This window comes from Dendropsophus ebraccatus, chromosome 1, assembly GCF_027789765.1.
Source record: "Dendropsophus ebraccatus isolate aDenEbr1 chromosome 1, aDenEbr1.pat, whole genome shotgun sequence".
NCBI lineage: Eukaryota > Metazoa > Chordata > Amphibia > Anura > Hylidae > Dendropsophus > Dendropsophus ebraccatus.
In genome coordinates, this window is record NC_091454.1 from 84,871,411 (window position 1) to 84,897,556 (window position 26,146).

General features: G+C 40.8%; 2 protein-coding genes across 2 annotated transcripts in view; both read right to left on the reverse strand.

The window, feature by feature from the left end:
* EPYC (epiphycan) overlaps positions 1–3,926 on the reverse strand; it is a 70,095-nt gene extending 66,169 nt beyond the window's left edge. Inside the window, exon 1 of the mRNA XM_069955744.1 lies at positions 3,868–3,926. The gene's annotated coding sequence lies outside the window, so the exon portion shown is untranslated. The remainder of the gene's footprint in view (positions 1–3,867) is intronic.
* A 5,723-nt stretch (positions 3,927–9,649) lies between these two features.
* Positions 9,650–20,675, reverse strand: KERA (keratocan). The gene is made up of 3 exons (XM_069955754.1): positions 20,618–20,675; positions 18,382–19,274; positions 9,650–10,329 (listed from the first exon to the last, which is right to left on the reverse strand). The coding sequence occupies exons 2-3, from the start codon at positions 19,265–19,267 to the stop codon at positions 10,160–10,162; spliced, it is 1,056 nt and encodes a 351-aa protein (XP_069811855.1). The 5' UTR covers positions 19,268–19,274; positions 20,618–20,675; the 3' UTR covers positions 9,650–10,159.
* Between the last annotated feature and the right edge of the window lie 5,471 nt (positions 20,676–26,146).

The window sequence follows — 26,146 nt, forward strand, 5'->3', positions numbered from 1 at the left end:
TATTCTTCTACAAGTTCGGTATTCTCACTCATCCTCCAACATCCTGACAGAGCACATTACTACATGGGTTGAGACTCTCACGGCATCCTCCTCTTTGCTACTCTACCTCAACACAACTATATCCTACACTGCACTGTTTATTGGAACTTTGTCAAGTCTATCTCAAGGGCTTCCTGTATCACCTGCTACACTTTTACTAATAGTAAACCAATTCAACTTTATTTCAAGAGTCTGTGATTATTCGCCACCACCGACACAGCAAACACACAGCAACCTTGGGACATTCTCCCCTCTCTGTGGGTGGCGGGTCCGATCATCCGGGAGGGTCATTCCACTACTCTGGTCATACGTGACTATACAACCCCAAGGAACCCAGTAGCATCCTGGCAGGACACTGACCACAGGGGAAAAGGGTACAACATGCCTTACAAAAAAAAGCAGGTGTACATTACACCTGTGTGCCCTCCAGGCATGGCGTCACATGAAAACACCTTAAGGTCCGTCTGTATCTCGGTCATCCAACACAACACCTACCAAGTGACCAGCCGCCCCTCTGATATAACATCACACCAGGGGTACACCACAGCAGCCTGTAACTGATTCCTCAGTGAGTTGCTATTCTCTCTTGTAAAGAAAAGCTTAGGCAACAAAGGAGCATAATAACAGAAGGGGGGAAAAAAACTTTTTTTTCTAAAAAGATATATTAAAAGTTTCTCCTATAGATCTCCTGCTTAATTTGTGTATATTTACTAATTACAACATGTTTACATACCAATGTTGCTGTTGGAAACGAAAAACAGCAAGATTGGAATGAAAAACATGCTGTAAGTAAAAATACATAATACAAGCTCACGGGTTAGAAAGCAACCAGCATACATGAGGATTGGGTCCTCTGCTATCTACCCTGCCAGCTTGTTTTCTGTGTGTGTGTATATATATATATATATATATATATATATATATATATATATATATATATATTTTTTTTTTTTTTTTTTTTTTTTATGTATATATATAATTTTTTTCTTATCACAGCATATTTTCGTTCCAGTGTTTCCAACAGAAACACTGAAATGAGAACAGTAAAAGGAATTCAGACAATCGATGAACAGTGTGAGTGAGTAGTATCCTCAAAGGATTAGCCTATATAGTTGTTTGATGGGGTTTGCGAGTATAAGGTCTGTAAACCGGCACACCGTCTGTGTATATTAAGTGTTATATCCAACAGATGCTCAGTAACGTCTTGATGAAAATGCTCGTTGTCCCCAGGGGGTGCTCATTGTCTTCAAGGGGACAAGACACAAAACAGATAGTAAGTGCTAGTGCTCCTCAAATCATTCCACTACAATAGTATTCTTGAATAGCGTAAATAAAAAAAAGCTCCATGATTACTGATTTTTGTTACAATATATTTTAGGGAAAAAAATAATAAAGATCGATCAAAATATTTTAATAGCCAGTTGAAAAATAAAAGCGCTATGATTCTTAGAAGGGGAAAAAACAAGAATGCAAAAATGAAAATTGGTGTGGTCCTTAAGGCCAAAATCCACTGTGTCCACTGTCCACTGTTTGCTCATCTCTACTAGTAACTAGGGATAAATATATACAAGTATTCTGTGCAATATTGAAATTGTTTCCCTCTTCTTTAGATACTTCAAAGTAACTGGAAAAAAGCATCTTCATCTCTTGTCAGATGGAAGATAAGATCAAGATGAAGGTAAAACATGAGAAAAAGACTATCCATTGTTTTAGTTATGTATTGAGTCAACTGAAACTTGACTACAATTCAATTATTGTGGCAGATTTTTCCATTTTTGCATATGCCTTCACCTAACATTCACCATGTTTACTGCTTTACTCTCTTCATTTTGGTAAATATAATAAACATGGTATGCTTACCTCTCTTCACTGCCCCGAAGTCCCAATGTGACCTCTCCAGTGTTCCCCGCTAACTGCAGCTCCACTACTTCGCCACTACACCACTCCGGATTGACAACCTCTTCAGCCAATCACTGGCTGCCATAGGACAGTGCTGTGGCCAGTGATTGGCTGAGCAGGCTGTCACTCCAGAGACGAGTCAGCAAGGGACACTGGAGAGCCAACATCGGGACACCAGGGGAGTGTAGACAGGTAGGCATAAGAAGTTTATTATGTTGAGGGAAGTAGTAAATAAAAACCACAAATCTGCCGTTACTGCCGATAATCGTCCCATGGAATAGGAGGCAACGATCAGCCGGCATCGTTCATGTCGGCCGATCGTTGAAGTCGTTTGTATTTCAACATGTTGAAAGACAAATGACTTATAAAGCAGCGATCTGCTGCTGCCGCCCCGTGGGACAGGAGCAGCGGCAGCAGACCTATATTCTATGGGCTGCCCAGATGATCAACGGTCACCGGTGCAGCCCCCCCCCCCCCGCGCAGCTTCCCTCGGCCCTCCCCGGACTCGCTGCCGCCGCGTGTATAAGATACTCACATAAATCAGTTAAACCATCCACTGTCTCTCTTTGTTCTCTTGCTATTAGCTGCAGGGGAGATCTCTCCTAATCACAGTCTACCTTCTTTTACTGCTAACTGCAAATCTGACTAACATTCCTTGTACTGTATGTCCTCTCCTAAGGGTCCTTTACCATTAATCAATCCTCGGCAGTCTGCAGCCGCAAACAAGTGCCAATCAACAAAATCAGCTCTTGCTTGCAGGGCCTTTAGAAAGCACAATCAATCGAGCAGCAGGCCAAACAGACGATCACTGTATTATTTATGGAGCCAATTAAATCTATTGCTATCGGCCACATATTCCCTGTTCACACGGAGATCTGCAGCTGATAGGGATAAATTTTAAACCCCACACAAAAGATGCAATCAGCCGAGGATTGGGTGTTTTCCCATTCCTCATCTGATCCCACTTCTCAGCCTGTGGCTTTATCCATGTTTTCAATGCAGCCATTTGGCTGCATTTACTTTATGCAGCCACCGCTAATCAAATACAACACACTTGGCTTGGGACGGACTCAAGCATGCCGGAGACTCTCGAATGCCTATACCTCCACCATTCCTTATCAAAGGTCTGGGGGTATTGTGTAAGATAACCTAAGATTGATAACACAATTTCTTCATTCATCTCCTCATTCTTTCTATGGCCTCCATCTTTTACCACATCTTTTACCACACTGCAACATTACAGTTCCTTAGTGAGAGTGGGTCAAGCCACAGAAAAAGATGTTTTTTTTTTTCTCTCCAGGCCTTCATACCACTCAAGTCTGCCATAAATGCAAGAAGGTCAATTCCAAAGTAAAGAATACTTCGGTTCCCTACACTACACTTCTGTGGGAATCCTCTACTGCAGAACTAAAGTTGAAGGGGTACTCCTTATTGGGTGAAATTACTTCCTGTTTTTGGTAAGTGAAGCACCCATGTGTCCAGGAGTCCTCCACTATATTGAGGAAACATGGCAAGGGTTGTGTTCTACTATCTTTATTTCCGGCTCTAGGTAGGGACATTGGTTGTGGTCACTGGTTATTGTGCTGTCATTCTACATGTGTAACAAGAAACGTTGAACAATACTTGCATATTAAGTGCAATTTTCCATCTTAGCTGGCGACACTTGGTATTACATTCCTGTCCCTCTTCAGAGGTGATGTGGCTGACATATGACTCTGTATGTTAATGTCAGAGTTTATTGACATAACCTGGACTTCATTTTACTCCATTATTCAATTGTTACAGTTGTCGCTTATTAGAGGCGCAGCTAGCTTTTCCTGCACCCAGGGCAAAGATTCATACACATATACATGCACATATACAGACACATATGCACATATACAGACACATACACATGACAGATACACAAATGCACATATACAGACTCACTTGTTAGGAGGAAGTGGGAGGTCACATGGTTGCCCCTGGCCAGAGCTAGTCGGCCATTGTCACGTGATCAGCAGCCTTGCATACCACTGTACAATGTAATAATACACAGGAATATATAAGAATATGCATGAGAATACACATAACCAGAGAATACCAGGGGAATACTAGCAGCAGTTGCAGTGCAAACAATTACCAGAACAGGCATTGACATAGCAATAGAAATGAGCATAATAGGAGTAGTAGTCTGCATGTTCTGGGACACTGCATACCTCCCTAGCAAATTTGAGCCGACCTTGGCGAATCTAGAAGGTAGCATCTCGATGATCGAACATAAAACAACGGGACGGTTAAACAACAGGAATGAATTTGGAGGATGAATGTGATGAGGTGTGTGTTTCCCACGCCCAAGGCACAGGTAAGAAGAGAGAGAGAACAAGAAACCCTAGTGGCAGGACTTCACCTAGGGGGTGCCTAACGTACTCTGGCGACCAGGTAGCTAGTGCGTGAACCATCTGAAGTGTAAGCCAGGACAACTTTACTGCTGGCGGGTGACCCTCCATGTTCCAGCCAGTTAGACAGTAGGTTTTCTGTTAAATGTGTTAACCCTACTGGAGAAAAAACGTGTAGACCTGTGTACTTCCTTGGCATGTTTGTGTAGTGTCTTGGATACCTGGAAGAGAAAGAGGAAAAACAATAAAAGCAAACATACAGTTGAGGCCTCCATACATACCACTCAATCACACGACACAATCATTCCGTAGGCCAGACATACGAAAAGATATCCAAGGTGCAAAGTGTATGGACAAGTGTAAATGTTAGAAATGACTATGTGTGGTAACTAACGTGTGGAGACAAAACAGGGCAACCAACACTAGAGACACAAGAAAGGGAAGTACAAAGGACGACATATACAACGAGGTCTTTGATGAGAACTGGCCCAAGTGAATCTGAAGGAAACCTGAGAGAAACCTAATTACAAACTGGCTCAACTAAATCTTTCCAGCTATAGATACAATATAGACAATAAGGAAAATGTGAGACTGGATGAGAAAATACACTCCTGTATAAACTAGACTTTCTCTGAGGTATATATAGACTAACTTCCCTTACTCAGAGGAGGAGCTATCTGACTCTGACTAGAAAATTATACTGTTTTACAAAAGAGGCACTCTACTCTGAGGCTATCCAAGTAACCCCTTTGCTTACTCAGAGGAGGAAATACAAATGACTTTGACAACCCTGAAATATGATAGCAGAATAAGTGTAACACTAGAAATAAGTGCAACAATGAATAAGTGCAATAATACCCTGTGTGGAACACACAATCACAGGAAAGTGCATTAGGAAGGAATGGATTAAGTGTCTCTGTTAGGGAGAGTCTCTTTTAGGCAATAAAACTATCGTCCATGCAAAAGGCTCTGGGACAGGCACTAGAGAACAGTTTGGTTATGGTGAGTGTCCATCAGCTCATGGCTGGTTGGTACAGGAAACTTGGTCAGGAGGACCAGGCACGAACCTTGAACGTTGCAGAGAACTGCTTCAAACCTGGAACAAAACAGTTAGATGAAGAGTCACAGTGAGAACAGTTAGGACGGCCATGTCGGCCTAGCTTCCCAGAGGAAGCTTACTCTTGCCCAGGGTGTGGAGGATCAGTCGACTGCCAGATAGCAACCGAGGCTTCCCTGTTAGCAGCCATGACCTCTGCCCGATGATGCTCCTAGAGGGCTTGGACCTGGCGACGCCAGGCATGAAGAATGGCAGCCTTTTGGACCTCCTCTGGATCCGGGGTGCCCTCCGGGGACACCGGAGCGGTGTCCATCTCATCTGGGGAGTCCTCCTCGGCCTGGGTGAGCTGCGAGTCCAGAGGCTCTTCCTTATAGCCGGAGAGACAGGAGAGACCGATGAGGAACGGCGCCCCTGTGGCAGCTGCGGGCACAGGAACAGTACCAACAGGGTTGGAGTGACCGGGTCCCGGAGAGATGCGGGTCTCAGGTATGGGCCCCTCATTCTGATCAGCGGAGGCCGGGATGGAGGCCCGGCGAAGACTTCCGTCGTCCGATGGGGCAGCGCCCCAGCTGGTGTCGCTGTAGGATGGGAGCGGCGCTAGCAGGCAGGCAGGATTGCTCTCCATCAGCTCCGGTATCACGGGAGCCGCGGCTGCAGGAAAATGTTTCTCGTGGGCTGCCATCTAGCGTTCCACTGGCCGGAACTTGTAGCAGGAAGGGGAGGATTGCCGGGCCGGAGGATCAGGTTCCAGAGTCTGCCCAGCAACAGGGACATCGGCGGAGTCAGCCGGCCAATCAGCAGGGACACAGTTATTAGTACTGGCGCCAAGCAATTCCTGCTTCTCGGCCGCTTGGCGATTAACCCCCTCCTCACCGGGGAATGGCGCAGATAACCATAACAGCAGGAAACGGACATTTTGTGTACAGTCCAAGCCGCGTCTCAGTGGTCACAACTCCCATAGCAACTTTTAGCAGAGTCTCTGAGAGGATAATAAAGGACAGTGATGGAACACCACGTGATATAAGAATCCTGTTTGTGACGCCAAATGCCATGCCCTGGCCCCTGGGGGCCACTTCCGCAGTGCTGTTGTTATGAGTGGGCAATAACCGGGGCAGCTGCAGGGTGTATACTTGTCACGGTATAGGCCTGAGGGCGGCACAGCTGTAGGGCCGGTCTGTGGAATCTGCGAGTGATGATGAGCATGCGATTCCTCGCTGCACCTAGTCAGGGCACCAGTTAGTAGACACCAATGCCAGGGTTTAGTAACAGCGGTTTTATTATAGATGAGGTAACTAGTAGCAACAGTTCTGTCTGGTTGCAACCGGGTATATAGCAGGCTTTGACAAACAAGGCAGGAGTGATGCTGCATAGGCTGGGAGAACACGTGCCGGATGATGGGAGTAGGAGTATGAGAGAAAGTAGCGTTGCTGGGTGAATTAGCTTGAGAATAATACTTGCTGTGAATACTTGAAACGATGATGAGAGATAACGGAATGACACCCAGATGAGAGAAGGAACTCCGGACACTTGAGCAGGAAGATACAGCCGAAGACTTGAATACAGCAAAGCACCTGATCCACACCTCTAGTGGTGAAGTGGGACCTGCGATATGTCCAACTCCTGTGAGGTAGGAGAGAGACGACACACACCCTCCTTGCTTGGAAGCAGGGGGAAGACTCATTTGTTAGGAGGAAGTGGGAGGTCACATGGTTGCCCCTGGCCAGAGCTAGTCGGCCATTGGAGGAACCATGGTTACAGGGCACTGGCACGGTCACGTGATCAGCAGCCTTGCATACCACTGTACAATGTAATAATACACAGGAATATATAAGAATATGCATGAGAATACACATAACCAGAGAATACCAGGGGAATACTAGCAGCAGTTGCAGTGCAAACAATTACCAGAACAGGCATTGACATAGCAATAGAAATGAGCATAATAGGAGTAGTAGTCTGCATGTTCTGGGACACTGCACATACACATAACAGATACATATATACAGACAGATACACATATCCACATATACAGAATCATGACATAAATACAGACAGATGAACATACAGACACAAGAAGGTTCCCTTTCAATGTAGGGAAGATGCATACCTCCTCCTTCATGGTATCTAGCACCAGCAGCTTCTCCCGCCCTTTCCCCTGCTGCTCCGACATCAGAAGGTCCCAGGAAGAGGCCTGAACTCCTAGTGAGGGGGTGCGGGAGGGGCCCGGGGTGCAGGGGAAGGGGACTCTCCTCTCTCTCCTGCCTGCTGTATGAGCGGAATGACAGGCAGGAATACAGTGAGTGGCAGAGAATATTCTGTACAGGCAGGCTGGAGCTGCAGGCTCAGAGGACACAGGAACTCAAAGGAATCTTCAGGTGTCCCCACTGTTTCCTCACCCTGAAGTGCAGAGCTGATGTCCAGGGAGCTAGAGGCCACTAATAGGCTTTAACGGCGTAAGCATCGGAATGAATTGCCGCCCGGTGACGGCGGCAGTGCGGGGGATCAGCGGTCAGTGTGACAGGTCGGCGCTCGCTGGCTCCAGCTGATTGCCCCGTGTAATAGGGGCTTTAGGCAGAAGAAGCACAGCCATAAAAATAAAATATGTCCCTGTCGTATGTTTTTGGGTGACCACAGTAAGCCTCCAGACCTTCCTACAAGGGGGATAAACATTACCTTAATTCCTGTCTTGTGAACAAGATTACTAGTATAACCACACAACACCTTTTTTAAACCGTTTCACAGCTGTTTATTCGGACTGCCATTATTTTGAGCCTAAATAATGTCCGTTGTCTCAAAACAATGGCTGTTATTCCACAAATACTGGCTGTTGGTTTAAAATAACAGCCATTATTTGGGAGTGCAATGATGTCCATCCCTAAAAAAAACTTTGTGTGGTTGGGGCCTTAAATTGACATGGTTTCTTTTAGCTTTCTAGTCATGTATGCAAATATAGTACTGCACAATGTAGGACCACAAGGCTTACAGAAATCTCATTATACAGTATGTCAGTGGTAATTTTGTCTTATGTACATTTGGAAATCTACAGCATTTATTTTTAAGTCTATCCTAGCTCCTCCTTCTGCTTGGTCCTTTCACTTACCATATTTCCTCTTATCTTTTTATACATGTGTATGCTCTAATTTGTTACATTTTATATTTTTGGTAAATATTCTGGGTAGCTTCTTTTCAGGAAGCTAATTATAACTATGATTACTATAACAATTCTGTAGCATCTTTTCCTATGGCTCGGTTATGTGAAGTTCCTCTGTTATTCTTACTAGAAACGTTTGACTAAATAAACAACTAGATGTTACCAGTTGAAGGCATGTTCCCAAAAATACTTGGCACTGTCTAATCAGAGCTGACACTACCAGAGCTATAAGAAGAGTTCCAGAATTATTATTTCATGGGTCTTGAATGTATTTGCTAAAACAGACTAACCAGGAGTGGTGACAGATCCTCTTTAAAGTGTATCTGCTGTTTCAGATAACTTTTAAGATGTTGAGTAAAAATGAGGAGTAGCACAATTTCTGGCTATTATATAACTTGTATATTACATTGTTCACCAGTTTTCGCTCTGCAGGTTCCAGCTCTAATTTACAGCTTTCCATGAGCTCGATGCTATGATGTCTCTCAAACACTCGACACATAGAAGAGGATATCCTACTCCTCTACAGCAAACCAGCAGCAGCATGGAAGCATACACTCAGTCAAACACTCAAATTAGATATAATACTCACTATAAACTGCTGACTTGTCTCTATGTCTCTCTTTAGTCACCTCTCAGCCTGCATAGATTTATATCAGTAAGTTGTAAATAGATTCCATGGGGGAATTAGCTAAAACTGGCATCTCACATGATGGTGTGATCTTGCCCAAGCATGTGACTTTTTCATGCCAAACTAAAGCTGTCAAGGGATGATAAATTCCCCCAGATTCTTTGAGCGGAGAGCGGCAGAGGCGCGTGAGGCATCGCATTGACACACTGAGGCAGGCGGGATTCCAATCAGAGTCTGCGATGGGGGTTCCGCTCGGAATTCCATCACTTTTGCTCAGTGTGAACATATAAGATATATTAGCCATATGATATATTATAAGATATATTGACTGATGCATATTTTGATTTACATTTCTGTGTACATTTGCTTTTGTATTACAAAGCTTAAAAGGAACAAGAGAAAATATTAATTTTATCTTTTGTTACTTTAATTTTTTTTTTTACAGATTTACATTTTATTTGACACCATTTACACAAATAAAAAAGAGCAGAGGAACATAAACATTAATCTAGTATTAAATTACTGAGGTGCATACTTTCCATGTACAGTATCATGGTTAAACCCCTAGTCAGTTAGATGTATAGCCTATCTACTAACATCTGTATTTAATTCATGGCTTCACTACATGAATATTGTAAAGATTCCTGTAAGGAAATGTTAAAATATCACTATATCATCAATATCATCAATACATTACTTGAGACATATCAAGATTAATCTAAGTAACAGTACACAATGAACCAATATGGGCAATACCCTTGGAACCCCACTGTTATAGCATAACTGGCTAAAGCTCACACTTTTGGGAACTACCTGGAACATACGGATCCAGAAAAGGTGATTCTTCAGCTGTTTTAAATATGTTAATATATGTTTACCCAAAAATAAGTAGACCCTACCCCAATAAACAAAAAAAAACAAAAAAAAACCTTGAGAGATGATTATGAACTTAAAATGATCTTTGTTAATCCTGTTATCTTGGATTGGTTTATTGCAATTGTAGATACCTAAATAACTATGGCCTGAAGAAGTCTAAAGCAAATGAGAAGATCTAAGGGTATTGGTGGCTGAACCTCATTTCCATCCAGACGTAAATAACGAAGACGGGGTCCATGTGGAAAATGTGGGTCATGTTCTTCTTTGACTACATTTGGGCATCTTACTGATCCATTTATGTCTGAAAAACATAAAATTAAACAAATAAAACATGAGAAAATTCTCAGTATACAAGGTACTGTATATGATGGTACTAAAATAAAATACAGGACATACTGTTTATATTTTTCATGTGTTTTCCAGTCAAAACAGACTTTAAGCTATTCACAGGATAGCTCATCAGTCATTGATCGACGGCGAGCCAACACCTAGCATTCATGAAGATTAGCTGTTTAGAGCCCACACTATCCCACATGGGCAAGTGGGTTGCCAAGACAATGCCGGATGCCAAACTATTCAATTCTTCCATCTTTGACTCAGACTCATTTTAGGTAAATTGACATTCCCAAAAATCAGATATCCAGATAAGTAAAGGTTTAAATTTGATAGAAAAGGACAGATTGAAGCCCTTTAAAAATTGTAAACAGTTCAAAGGAAAGTCTTAACATTTTATACTTTTTGGATGAAATCCAATTTGGCTAGAATAAAATCAAAGAAAACCTGTATTAAGTTTCAACTGTGCAAACAATGACTAGGTATATTTGTTGTTTTTATGACTTTGGGTCTGATTTTTTAGATTAAACTACTAGGTAAAACTTCTAAATTAGAAAACTTGGGAAAAAAAACACTGACTAAAGAAGACCAAAACAGCTTTTATTTAAATCTTAAAGGGGTTATCCAGTGCTACAAAAACATGGCCACTTTCTTCCAGAGACAACACGACTCTTGTCTGCAGTTCAGGTGTTATTTGAAATTAAGCTCCATTCACTTCAATGGAACAGAGAAGCAAAATCAGACAAGAGTGGGCCTGTCTCTGGAAGAACATGGCCTTGTAGCACTGGATAACCCCTTTAACAGCACACAGGCCCAGATTTATCAAACTTTGTAAAATAGACACTGGTTTAAACTGCCCATAGCAACCAATCACAGAGCAGCTTTTTGCTTTGGTAAAATGAAATTTGAGATGTAATCGGACGCTGTGGGCAGTTTACACCATCTGGTTTTACAGCCTTTGATAAATCTGGAATCTTTATCTTTCCTTACAGTTCACATTTCATTTCAACAAACTTCTGACATTTTATAGCTACATGTCAAAAGTTTGTCTCAATGGGGGTCCGGGTGCTGAGACCCCCACCAATCGCTAGAATGAAAGGGCAGGTACGCTTAGCAGCATGGGCTCTGTCCCTTCATCTCTGCTCTCACTTCAAATGTGGCAGTCAACAGAATTATAATGGAGCCTATAAAACTTCCTGAAAGGAAATCTGTCATCACCTGGGCCCTACCTGGAGTGTTGACATTGTGTGAGTTGTTTCTGCCACACTCTGGCACACCTCACCTTCTCTTCCTCCTTCTTTTTCTTCATGAATAATTAATGCTGCCCGGCCTCCTGCTCCCTTGTGTGCCAAGGGAAAAAAGTGTGATACTACTCTTTTGCGCGCTGTGCGCAACATAAAAAAGTTGAACGCCACAATCCCACACTCCCTTATGTGTAATAAGGGCATATGGAAGTGGTAGATGACTTTGAAAATTTAAAGAGGACGTGTCTGACCGCATCACACACACACACTATGACAGCGGTGGGTGCTATTTGACTTCCCTCTTGTCTATGCCATCTGTGGTTGTCATAGGCAACGTGATTTAAGGGGGTTCATGAAAATGTTTCTTTGACTTAAAACGTGTCTTTCTGTCCATACTACTGTAAAGAAAAGAAGGTTTCCTTGTATTTTTTCTACTTTACATAGAGGTTATATTGTGTTTGGAGTGTATAGTTGATAGGCTGTGATAGTGGCGTAATGATGCGACTTTGGCGTGTTAGATACACCCAGACATGCTTCCCCTGCTGTCTTAATTGCATTCCAGAGGTGTTAGCATCATTTCCTAAGGTGTCATTGTGGACTTGGTGACCTCTAAGTGGTCGAATTCTGATTTCCAAGTGTCGAGCATTTTTCTTATAGACTTTAATGGAATTCGATTGAATAGTTGAGCATTGGGGTCTACTTGACTTTATATTCGAAAATTTGAATATTTCACTACTCGATCATCTCTACCGCTGAACTGAATTTTTTGAAAAGTTTGCTGATCTCTACTTACCACAGTACCACCTTGCTGCTCTATGGTAACCATGTTGAAACCAAAACTCTTCTAATTCTTGAGTTTACTAAAAGGTTTTAACTGACAGTCTATATAAACTCCTTCATTTGTAAGCTTACATTTCTTGTAACATAAGAACTAGCGGTTCCTTTACAACTGCAATTTATCAGCTGAACGAGCACTTATTGTAACATTTGTTCCTAATTACTGCCCCATGTAAAAGTCCAATTAACAAGCTAACACCTGTTAGTTGCTTGCATCTTTTATGTGTGAGTAAAAAAACCTTTTTCTCTATAGCAGGTAACCTCCTGTTAATATGAGATGTGTTTCTGACAATAATGGAAAGGAGCAGCCATTCAAGCATTTGAGCAATAATTTGCATAGCCATTTACTCTCAGTACTTAGGCTATGTAAATTGTCCTTTTGTTGAGTTGATCGTTTTGTATAGTCAATTGGCACTTGTATCGTATGTAACTGTATTAAAGGGGTTGTCCAGCGAAAATCTTTTTCTTTCAAATCAACTGGTGTCACAAAGCTATATAGATTTGTACTTTATTTCTATTACAAAATCTCAGGTCTTCCCATACTTATTAGCTACTATATGTCATGCAGGAAGTGGTGTTTTATTTTCAGTCTGACACTGCTGACATCTCCGGCTGAGACAGGAACTTTGTCTAGTTTTTTTTATGAATCCCCACAGAAAACCTCTCCTGCTCTAGACAGTTCCTGTCTCGTCCAGAGATGTCAGCAGAGGGCACTGTGTCAGACTTAAAATAAAGCATTTCCTGCAGACATATAGTAGCTTATAAGTATGGGAAAACTTCAGATTTTCTTTATAGAAGTTATAAATCTATATAGCTTTCTGACACCAGTAGATTTGAAAGAAAAAGATTTTCGCTGCACAACCCCTTTAAGCAGCATGGTCCAGTAGGAAAGCATGATTTTAAGGTGAATATCACCTATATGGGTTGCATACATGTGTAAAATACTGCAACAGAAGGTGCATACAAACCAAACATGATGTATACTTTTGTTTACAAGCCTAGTGCTCCATAAATGTTTGTACTTTGACTCTACACATGAGATTTTTCTTAGTTTATCAATTAGTTTATCCATTGTGTTTTTTAAGCATTTTCACATTACTTAAGTGGACCAAAACAGAACATTAGGTTTAGTTTGGTGAAACTCTCTGAGAAGTGAAGTCCTCATATTCTTCTTTGTAAAAAAGCTTTTGGAAAGATGATGCTATTATTCTTCACTATATACATACCCTAACAAGGTCAAATTATCTTGCTTAGTATTTGACATGTCCAGCTCAAGTCACATTTTCCAGCTAAGTCTTAAATGAGTGCCCCTTAGACATACTTAAACTAGGTTTGTGTTAGTTCGAATTCATTTCAATGTTTAAGCTATCTATTGGGACTTACTGTGTACATTTTTCTTTTAACTCTCTCTGAACAGGTGGTGTTTTTCTTTAAGAAAGTATGAATAAAAGCCTGGAGGACATGAGTAATGAAAGAGAAAATCTCCCGTTCTGCCTTGTCAGACATGAAAAGATGAGGGAAAAAATGTCATTTTTCTGTGTCTGAATCTGACAAAGGTTGCTGCTGATGAGTTACTAGAGATATCTTCTTCTTTCCCTGGGGTATGTTTGCAGGTGGTTTTGTTAAGGACTTGTTGAAAGGTGTAAATTAAAACAAAAAATAAAACCTTTTAGCCTAAGGCAATCAATGTTGAGAGGAATGAGTCAATAAACAAATGTTTTCTATGCCTATTGCACAGCAAAATTTTGAGAGTCCCTAACTAGAGAAGCTTAACAAGATTTAATATACAACCAAAGAAATGATAGATGTAGGATGTTGCTATCTTGATATACAGTAATACCTCAGTTTGAACACTTCAGTGTTTGAACAAAATCTCCCCCTGAAGTTTTATTCGGTATCCGAACAAAATCAGGGGAAATAACTGTCAACTGAACTATTGTTCAGCTGACAGTTTTTGGAGTGTTTGGAACACCAAGGTTACAGGAGTGGGAATTCCCCTCATTATGAGGGGAATCCCCACTCTGAACTGTTGTTTCCTGCAGCTGAGGCAGAGAGAGGCAGTAACGGGCAGCTAGTTGAACTTGCCGCGCCTATCTTGCTTCTCCCCGCTGTGGGGAACAGCTCCTCCAGCACCTGGACCCTTTTCACGCTCCTGCCGGCCTCCACTAACTGGTCCGGCAGCTGCCGGCCAGAGCATACACCAGCAGTGGCTGCTGCTTCTCCCTGGGCTCACCTCTGCCAGCCTTTTCGACCTCATGGGACCCTTCTCCAGGCCACTGCCATCCCCCTCCAATGCCCAGCAGGCGGCGTCAAGTTCGTGCCGAGTTTAAACAGCCACCATCCTGCCTCTCTTTGCCTTGCTGCGGGAAACAACCATTTAGAGCAGGGATTCCCCTCAGGGAATCCTCAATCTAAAATGGTGTACCCCTCATCAGAGGCAGTGAGAGAGACAGGAGCATGGCAAGTTCAAACAGCCACCCGCTCCTTCCTCTTTCTCTGCCTTGGCTGTGGGGAACAGCCATTGAGAGAGAGAGGCAAGAGTGGTAGTTGTTAAAACTCTGCGCCAAATACTTGAATTTGGTGCCTCCTCGGGGGCATTGGAGGGGGATGAGAGCAGCCTGGTTAGGGGTCCCAGGAGTTCGGGATGGCTGGCAGAGGTAAGCCCAGGGATAAGCAGCAGCCGTGGCCGCTGTATGCTCTGGCCAGCAGCTGCCGGACCAGTGAGTGCTGGCCGGCTAGGGCTTGAGAAGAGTCCAGGGTCTGGGGGAGCTCATCCTTTCACGAGGAGAAGCAATAGCGCCATGGCAAGTTCATATAGCTGCTGCCTCTCTCTGCCTCCCCTGCAGAGAACACAATAATAGTGAGGGGAATCCCCGCTACTTTACAGTAAATAGTGGTGCAAGATGCACCACTACTCACTAATAGTCTTTACTCGGTGGGACAGCTGCTTTGTACCGTTACTCTGTGGGACAGCTGCTCTGCACTTGATCCATGGAGTGTAAAAAACTATTAAATACATTTACATTGTTCCCTACTGTTCAGTTCGAACTGCTCGGTATTGGAACAGCCTTCTAGAACCGATTAAGTTTGAGAACAGAGGTATTACTGTACATGGTTTACATGGCACAGATATGCAGCATGAATGTCACAGCATAAAATCTGCAGCTCATTAACTACTTGTGAAAATACCCTAAGCCGTTAAATGATTAAAGGGGTACTCTGGGCAAGGGCCTATTTTTTTTTTTTTTTAGTTATGCCTACAGTAGATAAGAGTTGTGTGACAATAATAAAGCACATTTACCTGTCTGGCTCCCACACCACTGACGTTATCTTACAGCTGACACTGCAGGCCTGCCCAGCTAATCACTGACTGGGCAGGACACCGTTGCAGCCGCTTATTGAATAGGCAGGCCTGTATCATTGACTAATAGAGGGACGGAGCAATAATACAGTGGCGGCATGGGAGCCAGCTACATATGTAGGTATGCTTTATGATTTTCACACAACTCATGTCCAGACATATCGAGAATTTTTTTTCTTGCCTGGAGTACCCCTTAATGCTATGTTCTTATTTCTTGCAAGATAGATTCCAATGAATTTTACTGGGAACTATTAGGGCTTTAACCTTGAATACATTGTTCTATAGAATTAGAAAAACATAGGTGCTTTCTTTTAAAAAAAAAAGTATCACCATGTGGTAGATCTGCCATTTTAGTCTGAAACCTTGACAGAGGCCTTAGAATAAGGGCAAAATTGATTGAACTTTGCCTGATTTGGTCATATCAGAATATAATTATATAAAGCATCATGCTGATACTTATGGTATCAGTATTGCTTAAATTAGGACCTCATAGTAGGTCTTTACAATTTGGCCTTGCAAAAATATTGCAACATTTTTTCTAAATTGTTGAAACAAAGTAACAGGCAGGCTATCAGCCTTCCACATTTTCATGCCTATTCATATTGTTTTATAACCTTTTGGGTCCTGGCTTTTAATACACAAGCATGTCTTTTATTTGGCATTTTGTTATTAAGTAAATAAGGAAATATTGCTGTACTCAGAGCACACAGCCAGGTGACTTGGTGGTCAGTGTTGTTGCCTTACACCGCTGCAAAACAAAGATAGCGGGAGGAATTTAATAAGCATATACGAATGACTGTGTTTTTCAACTTCTTGCAAATTTGTGCACAGTTGCTTTAATGCTCAAAAATTAGAAATGTTATGTTTCTTTACAAATTACAGTGAATGCTGAAATGAGAGCCCTACATGTAAGAATTTATTGGCCACCTTTTAAAAGCCTCATAATTTTTGTGAAATGTAGCTTCAACTCGAAGCACACTTAGGTAGATTTGCCCCTTCTCCCTGGTGTACGCTTGCTGTATCACCCGCTCGGCTGATGGAAAGGCCGGGGTGGGGGTGGATTGGAGTGCCGAGAGGAGTAAATCATGATACCAGGCGTAAATCATGAGGCATGCTCCTCTCCATGAATCCCGCCAGGGGAAAGGGGGCGCAGTCTAATTTAGGACCAGTGTATGAGTACGCTGATCTTCCTAAATGCCCCTCCCCCTTAATGTCAATATAGAAAATCATGCTCTTGTTGCCCTAGTTACGCATATACTTATTTATAAATAATTCACTAAATAAATATTTTGTGACTGATAGATTGGTTGCAGTCAAGAACAATGACTGTACAAAGTAAGCAAGTGATAAAATCTTCCCCGCCCCAACACTGCAAATTTTTGTGCAATATTCTAATTTTTTTCCACAAACTAAAGAAAGAGTTTAAATTTTTTTTTTATGTTCTCCTCATATTTTCTTCTGTCTCCTTTGGTTTCTTCCCATAGTACAAAAACATAAATAGATAGCGAAATTAGATTCTGAGCTTACGTGGGACATCAGCTGGTAAGTGATTATTTTTGTACACCCCTATGGAATATGATGCACTACATAGGCAACATTAGTACAAATATAAAAGCTGTCTGTGTTTTATATCTCAGACATTCTTGACAATTATCTATACATGCTTTGTTAAGTTGTCTGTCCAGAAAGTAAATTCTGAGATTCGAAAATGTTTACAGATATATTTAAAAAAAAAAGACCATATAAGCATAGACTTTTCTAAATATACAGTAATACCTCGGTTTTCGAACGCTTTGGAACTCAAACTGCTTGGTATTTGAACGAAAATTTACCCAGAAGTAGTGTTTGGAATTCGAACTTTGCTCGGTTTTCGAACGTTTTTCGAACGTTTTTGCGAGCGTGGATGGTGGGTTGTACCTGGTGAGTTAATCAGTGGTGAGGCTTCACATACAGTACAGTGCTGTATAAGACTGCTGGAGTGCATATACAGTGCAGTAGTAGTACAGGCAGTGCACCACCATCTCCCATACATTACAGTGCTTGGATGGGGGGGACGCTATACAGTAAAGGATGGGTGAGGAGTTGGTGACTACTGTACTATAATTGCTGGTTCTGATGAACATTTCTTATGTTTAATGTCCTGTACAGTATAGTGCTGTTCTGTACTGTACTGTAGTGATTATACTGAGTATTGGAGGTAATTATTGGTGGCTGCTGGAACCAATTAATCACATTTACATTATTTCCTATGGGAATAAGGGTTTTCAAACTGCTTGGTTCTCAAACTGCCTTCCGGAACCAATTAAGTTCGAGAACCGAGGTACCACTGTATAACAAATAAGCTCCTTGACCTGACATAACTTCCTTATAAAGAAATTATTTTTTAACACATCATTGTTTAGCTTGCTATATATGTAACAGAGAACATTAATGTCTCGTCTCATTGTCTCATTCATTGGCCTAGAGCATTGCACCTGTCTCCATATATTTTATCGGCCTACTGTTGGTTTCCTTTACATCTCATACTATTGAAGACTCATCTTCAAGTACCATTACCATACATTGAAAATATACTTACTTTTAATCTTGTTGTTATTAAGATACAGACGCTCCAGATGTCCATTAACAATAGGCACAGTTGATAATTCGTTGTGTGCCAACTGCAAGTCTAGGATGGAAGTTACATTAAATACATTTGCTGGTACGCCAGTGTCAGATAACTTGTTGTAGTTTAGCCTAATGAAAGAGATTTTTGGTACGTTAATAAAGTATTCATTAGGTATTGACTCAATGTTGTTGTTGTCTAAATACAATTGCACAGTATTAGAAGGAAGGCCTGTCGGCATTTTCTTAAGGCCATTTTGGGCCACGTTGAGTTGCACTAGATTTTTGAGTCCAGCAAATGCATCAGCTTGAAATGAACCATCTGTGAGCTTGTTGTGATGTAAATCCAGTAAAGTTAGGTTTTCTAAGTTGCTAAAAACACCTTCAGGAATCTTTGAGATCTTATTTCTTGATAAACGAAGTTGTTCCAGGCTGCTTGGTAATGGTGCAGGCACTCCATCTAATTCATTGTCCTCTATAAAAAGGTAAAGTAAATTGTTCATAGTGCGAAATACATTTTTTTCAATACTTTGACTTGTGATTTTATTTTTGTTTAAGTTGATCCACCTAAGTTGTGTAGCGTTAGAAAATTGCTTTTCGTTAAGTTTCTCAATTTCATTGTTTTGCAGGTACAAGTACCAGATTCTTGATGGGATGTGAGGAACCTCTTTCAAACCCTTGTTTTCACAATATAGAGCACGTGGAAAGCTATGAGGACAAGTGCACTCTTTAGGACAGTCATTGGAAAGCAAATAAGAAGGTTCCAGGTCAAAATAGTCATAAACTTGACTTTCAACAATTGTAAAGATGATAGTCGTCACAAAAAGTATAGCAGTTTTACCAATAATATGTTGCTTCATTGTTGACCTTAAGAAATGATAATAAAGTTATTAAGATTATGACAGTAGAAGTTTACATTTGTATAATAACATTCCCAGCTGTCAACTAGCTTTACATTCTCATGTCATCATCCCATTTGGTATTATATGTAGGCCTTACTTTATATGGTTGTCATATTGTCCTGTAAAATGTCTAGTGTAATATGAATTTTAAACCCCATACAGAGGACCAGATGTTGTAGCCTTTACATCACAGTCAACTCAAGCTAGAATGAACTCACTACATCATCTAATTCCTTCTCTTCCATAGTCCCACATGGTTTAGAATACAATGCTCTGTACTGTTTTAGATTTCCATGAATTCATGTGTTGTGTGGGTAGTAAAATTGGTGTAATGGGAATATAGACAACACAGATTAACTTGTGTAAATCAGGTATGATTTCTCAAGTGTAGCTGTAACCATTCTCTAATATCAAAATTCATCTGGATAGAATTTTGAATAAGTATGTTGTGCTCAAGTATAAAGGATCAAAGGGCATTCAAACAGCTGTTTCTGGTGTGTAGTTCTGAAACCTGGAGAAGACTATGTGAATCCTTGCCCCTAAGCTATATGAATACCATCAGACAATCATTTTTAATCATATCTTTGAACATGCTGTTTCACTTAAATTTTCATTGTTAATAATTAATTGTTACATTTTAATACTGAAGAAATAATTGTTAATATATGCCTACCTATGCAAACATGCAATATTTCTTATTTATTTCATTTTTTTATACTTTTAGAATTTTTTATGAAATTACAGCTTTGTTCACAAGGCTTGTAAATACTTGAGATTATTAGCACACTATCTATCTATCTATCTATCTATCTATCTATCTATCTATCTATCTATCGCTATCCTATCTATCTAACTATCTCTTTATCTATCTATATTCATTTTTCAAAGATACCACATTGCACAGTGCAAAATGTTATGTATTTTAGAGAACATTGGCATACTAGCATCCTTTGTACACAACTTTAGCTACCAGGCTGAATATCCTGTTCTTTTTCTGTAACAGAAGCTCAAAGTTTCAATGACAATTTAGACGTATCTGCTGTTACATAAATAATACATAACTATTAAACATCTCTCTAAGTAAATTACACAACCAGTGTCACGTGAATAACAGTTCTACCTATCATTACACATTACAAATATTTCTAAACCTGGACCCTCTCCAAAAACAACCACAGAGGCAGCAAGTACAAACTTCAGTTACTATATAGATACCACAAGAACAAACCTCAGCTTCTATACTAAAACTAATGAGGGTTGTAATTCAAAATATTTCAGTACTAATTAAAACATTGTGAAAAAATGTACCTTGTATTTGTGGAATGTAGATGTTCTTCCCCACACTATCTGATGCCTCCTAGGATTCACCTTAAAGTGGGAACTCTTGGCTCTCAGCAGAATGTTTTGATCCTGTCCTTTGAGGTTTAACTGCCTCTTACATCAACTCTACTCTTGTTACACTCAAGCAGCTCCTAAAGTTCCTTGAATAATATAATCCTAGCCATTAGCCAGTGTGCCTAATCAGCTGATGTTTTAGGCTTACCTTATAGTTTCTGACTGCTCAGTGGTCTTTTCCTGCTCCCTGGTCAGACTATGACAGAAGTAAAATGCCTTAGTTTATGAATGCACACTGCCTAATATATATGCACCAGTGACTACAACGGTTAACCCATAAAGCAGCCTAAGATATTTCAGCACCTAAAATGACATCCTGGGCTCTTAAATAAATAGCTGCAGGGAATCATGTACTAATGTGCTCTATCATCAAAAATAGCTAAATTTTGATCTTGCTACCATAGTACTGTATATTACTTGTTTCTACACTTGTAACGACAGAAAACATTTCTAAATGACAAAAAGTTATAAACAAATAAAAAAAGCACTATACTGGACACACACACATTCACTCTATAATAGATATATATATCAACCCGAACATTTAGACGATGACAGGTGAAGTGAATAACAGTGATTTATTTAGTCAAAAGGTGAGTACCTGTAAAAGGCAACAAGTATAAAAAAAAATTATGGTCAAGCATAAGGATCTGACGTGACAAGGAATAGTGATAGCTGTTGTGTCAGTTATCTCCAAAACTGCACATATTGTGGGTTTCATCAATGGGTGGTATTCACATAAAGTGCTCCAAGGAACGACAACTGGAAGGCTAATTCATATGGTCCAATGTCAAAGAAGAGCTACTATAGCACAAATCACTGAAAAGAACTTAAAGGGATTATCTGGGTAACAAAAACAATATTATAAACGATCTCCCTTCCCAATACCACCCTATGTCAAATATACATGTATATCTTATTTTGCATCTTTTCCCTGTTTTTTTTTCTTATATTTACTCGCTCTGGACTTCAAAATTCATCTTCACTGTGTCTACTCTGACAACACGCTGCTCCCTCTTCCCCCTCCCTTTGTAGACAAAAGACATGTCCTCTCTGGGAGCCCAGGTCTGGGGGGCCAGGTTATCTGTCTATTGACTTGATAACCCAACCCCCCAAGGAGACATCATCTGCATCATCTCCACTTGTTCACTAGTGAAAGTGCTGCTCCAATAGACTTAAATGTGTCCCTGAGCCTAGGTTTCTTTGATATGAAATGTTATAGTTATATCTCTGCTTATTGTCAGTGAATGCAACCATATGTACCTGTCTTTGTGTCACAGTTCTGTATATTGTAAGTGTTATGGATTAAAGATAAGCGAACCGGGTTCGGGTTCGAGTCCATCTGAACCCGAACGTTCGGCATTTGATTAGCGGGGGCTGCTGAACTTGGATAAAGCTCTAAGGTTGTCTGGAAAACATGGATACAGCCAATGACTATATGCATGATTTCCACATAGCCTTAGGGCTTTATCCAAGTTCAGCAGCCACCGCTAATCAAATGCTGAAAGTTCGCGTTCGGATCGACTCAAGCATGCTCCAGGTTCGCTCATCTCTATTATGGATGTTCTTAGAGTGTGGTTGGAACTGGAATGTTTTCATTTACAGTCAGAAAGCAGAGGTCTAAACCTACAGTACACCACCACCCTCGGTAAACAAATGCCCGTTATGCAGCACATAGCTACACCATGTGTGCGTGAGCTCTGCTACATCATTAGCTATTATGGAATACTGGTCTAATAATTTTCTTATATAAAATGGATGACTGAGAGCATAAATTCCCTGGAGAAGCCAAGCCAGCAGTTGAAATGTGCTACTCTGGAAAAGCTTTGTTCTTGGCATTCACTTGGGCATTATTTTGACATGTGCCAAATACCTAAACATTTTGTAGGAAAAAAAAATAAACCCCAGGTATTTTCCCTGCTGGCAATGGCCTTTTCCAGAAGCATTATGTGCACTGCCACATTATATGGTTTATAAGGGTAAATTCACACGGGCGTCTCGCATAAAAAAAACCGCAGCTAATCCGCACCTAATCCGCAATACACGTATTAATAATAATAATAATAATAATAATAATAATAATAATAATAATAAATGTATTGCGGATTAGCTGCGGATTAGCTGCGTTTTTTTTATGCGAGACGCCCGTGTGAATTTACCCTAAGGGATTTTTTGCCTTCCTCTGAAACAACACAGTAAGGTTATAGACTGAACATAATGGACTGATGGTGACACAAAAACATGGCCTGATGAGATGGAAAGGCAAAGGGGCTAAATGTTTTAAGACAGACTAACACAATAGCATGTAGATTCCTGTCCCCTCTGACAATCAAAAACACATCAACATAATGGCTCCTAATGGCTTTCCTGCCTTCTACTGTTGTGCAACTCTGTTACATGCAGAGAGCGTAGGACAAATGAAGTTTATTGTACTGAGCAAAATGTTCTAAATGCTTTAAAAAATAATTTGCAATTAGAGATGAGCGAGTACTAAAATGCTCGGGTGCTCGATACTTGAGATAAACATTTGCCGATTCTCAGGTGCTCAATTAGAGTAACAAACCCTATTGAAGTCAAAGCTCTGCACAGGGAAAGTTGTGTGAAAACCTGGAAACCTCAGAAAATGATGGAAACAACACGGAAATGGACAGGAAACAGCAGGGGCGGCATGCATGGATGCCTCTTGGGCTGGCTTATCGCAACATTACGCCAAATTATGGGCAACAGCAGGGTGGTGGCCCTCAATACAATTTTGCTGACCCAGACCAAGATGGGCAAGGCACATGTGCTGGCACATGTTAGGAAAGCACCCAACTAGGTGCAATCGGCCGGGGGCGACACTGCAGAAGACGAAAGCCGCGGTGGGGGAGCGAGCTGTTAGGTGAGTTATGTGTTTGTTTGTTTTTTCCAATCTGCACAAAGGGGGGGCCAATCTATAAGGGGGGGGGGTAATCTATAAAGGGGTCAGACAACATAATGGGGGCAATCTATAAGTGGGCAGACAACATAAGGGGGCAATCTATAAGGGGTAAGACAACATAAAGGGGTCAGACAACATAAGGGGCAATCTATAAGGGGTCAGACAACATAAGGGGGCAATCTATAAGGGGTCAGACAAAATAAGGGGGGCAATCTATAAGGGGGGCAATAAAAGGGGACAGACAACATAAGGAGGCAATCTATAAGGTGACAGACAACATAAGGGGGCAATCTATAAGGGGACAACATAAGGGGGCAATCTAAGGGGGCTAACTATAAGAGGGGGCAACATAAGGAGGCTGTCTATAAGGGGGGACAACATAAGGGGGCTATCTATAAGGGGGACAACATAAGGGGGCCATCTGTAAGCGCGACAATACGGGGACCATCTATAAGGGAATGGACAACATTGGGGCCATTTATAAGGGGGACAACACAGGGGGGCCATTTGTAAGAGGGGCAGAGGGGACAACATGGGGGGCATCTGTAAAGGGGACTACAAAGAGGGGGCCATCTATAAGGGAGGGCTACAGAGAGAGTGGCATATACTTTAGGGGGACTACATAGAGCGGAGTTCTCAAGGAGATGCACATAGGGCCATATATAGGGAAGACTGAATAAGGGGCCATCTATAAGGTGGCTGCACAGAGGGGGGCATATACTATAAAGGGGGTCACATAGAGTCAGCCTACTCACTAAATGAGTGACTAGATGAGAATGGTGCCAGAGTTAGGAGCTTAATACATTTGTCTGGCAGATTCTGTGGATGCGTGGCTCAGAGAAGTTCTCATAATGGCCCGTGGTCAACAGTACTGTACTCTGACCATGAAAGTCTCCTTCACCTTCCTAGCATGCTTGAGATAGGTCTCTGCATGAGACAGAAACGTTGCACTAGCTGATGTATTTTTTTGAATAAACACTAAAAAAATTTTTTAACTTTATCGAAGTGCCGCAATTTCTTGAACTTATTTATTGTATTTAATGTATAAGAGACTGATTCATCAAGGCTCAGCCATAGAATTTACATTATTTCCAATGGTAGCTATTATAAAGGTCTGACTCTATGGTTTGGTTTTATTTTTTATTTTTTTGCCCTGGAAATTTGAAGTTGTATGGGTATATATTCATGTCTATATTGTTAGTTGGGAGTTAGTGCTGCATTAATAAACATACATGATGGCAAAAAACAAGACAGTGACACACTGTGCACAGCAGGGGCGCAACCTTAGAGTAAAGATTAAAATGGGCACTATTACGTTGCTATTACTATTACGTCTTTTCCTACTCATCATTTCCACCAAACTTGGGCCAATTCTCCACCCTCATTTTTGTATAAACTTGTTCCTTTTGAGAATGAAGTCCATGACAGGTTGTTAACATCTAATAGCAACCAAGGGAGTAAAGGCCAATCTTCCACCATATGTCATTGTATCATTGCAGAAACTTTCCTGGCAAATTTGGTAAGATGTGGCATATCTGCCTTTTCATAAATGCTACTATCTTACCATGATTGTTCCAAATTTAAAAGCACAGTAATTGTGGACTCAGGTACTACAGATATGTTCAGAGCAGTTGTAAATATTTTACATTAAATTGATAGAAATAATATTCTTACTCAGATAGACAAGACACAAGTCATCAGGTGCTGGTCGCAAAGGGATCTTTGCAAAGGGAATAGTAGATAGATTTCTTCTCTGAATATTTCATGTTAATTTTAAAGGGCTGAAGTTTTCTTGTTGCTTTTTGAGACATTACACAACCATAAACAATATGTGTCTGGCACTGGAGGAAATGATAGGTCATTGTTGGCACTAACTTAAAGTCTTTAGTAAAAAGTACACAATTTTATAAACAGTGCTACCAGTGGAAGAAGGCAATGAAGAAAAACTACAGTACTGGGTAAGTCTAATTGCTTTTGTTCAAAAAGTCACTAGTAAAGGTAATTTAATCTACAAGTCTATAAATCATTTTTTATGAGACGCTTGTGCAGGATCTGTATTTGTATGACATCAACTATAGCAATGAAAGTATCTCTGTTACTTGTAAATTCCAAGTAAATGTTACAGTGACTAAGAAATTCCCAGAACTGACATCTACACAATTTAAGCTATAGGTCTAAAAAAAAAAGTAATATGGAAACAAAAAAATCTGTAATTAGATTTATTAGGGTTTACATACATATTGATAATAAATCTGTTTTAATAATGTAATGACACAGTTATATTTCTTTTTCCATTCCTGTTATACCTTATCAAAAAGAGTTGAAAAAAAGGCACAGGGCTTATGAAAAGGGGCAAAGAGGAGAAAACAAACATCATAGCCACCCAGTATATAGAACAGTACATGTACCGTGCTTGTGATCATTTGACCAACCGAAGAAGTCACTACTGCATTATTTAAGACTGAATATGTGTTCCTTCTGTATCTAATCTGGTATTACTAATCTTCGGTTTTTCCAGACAA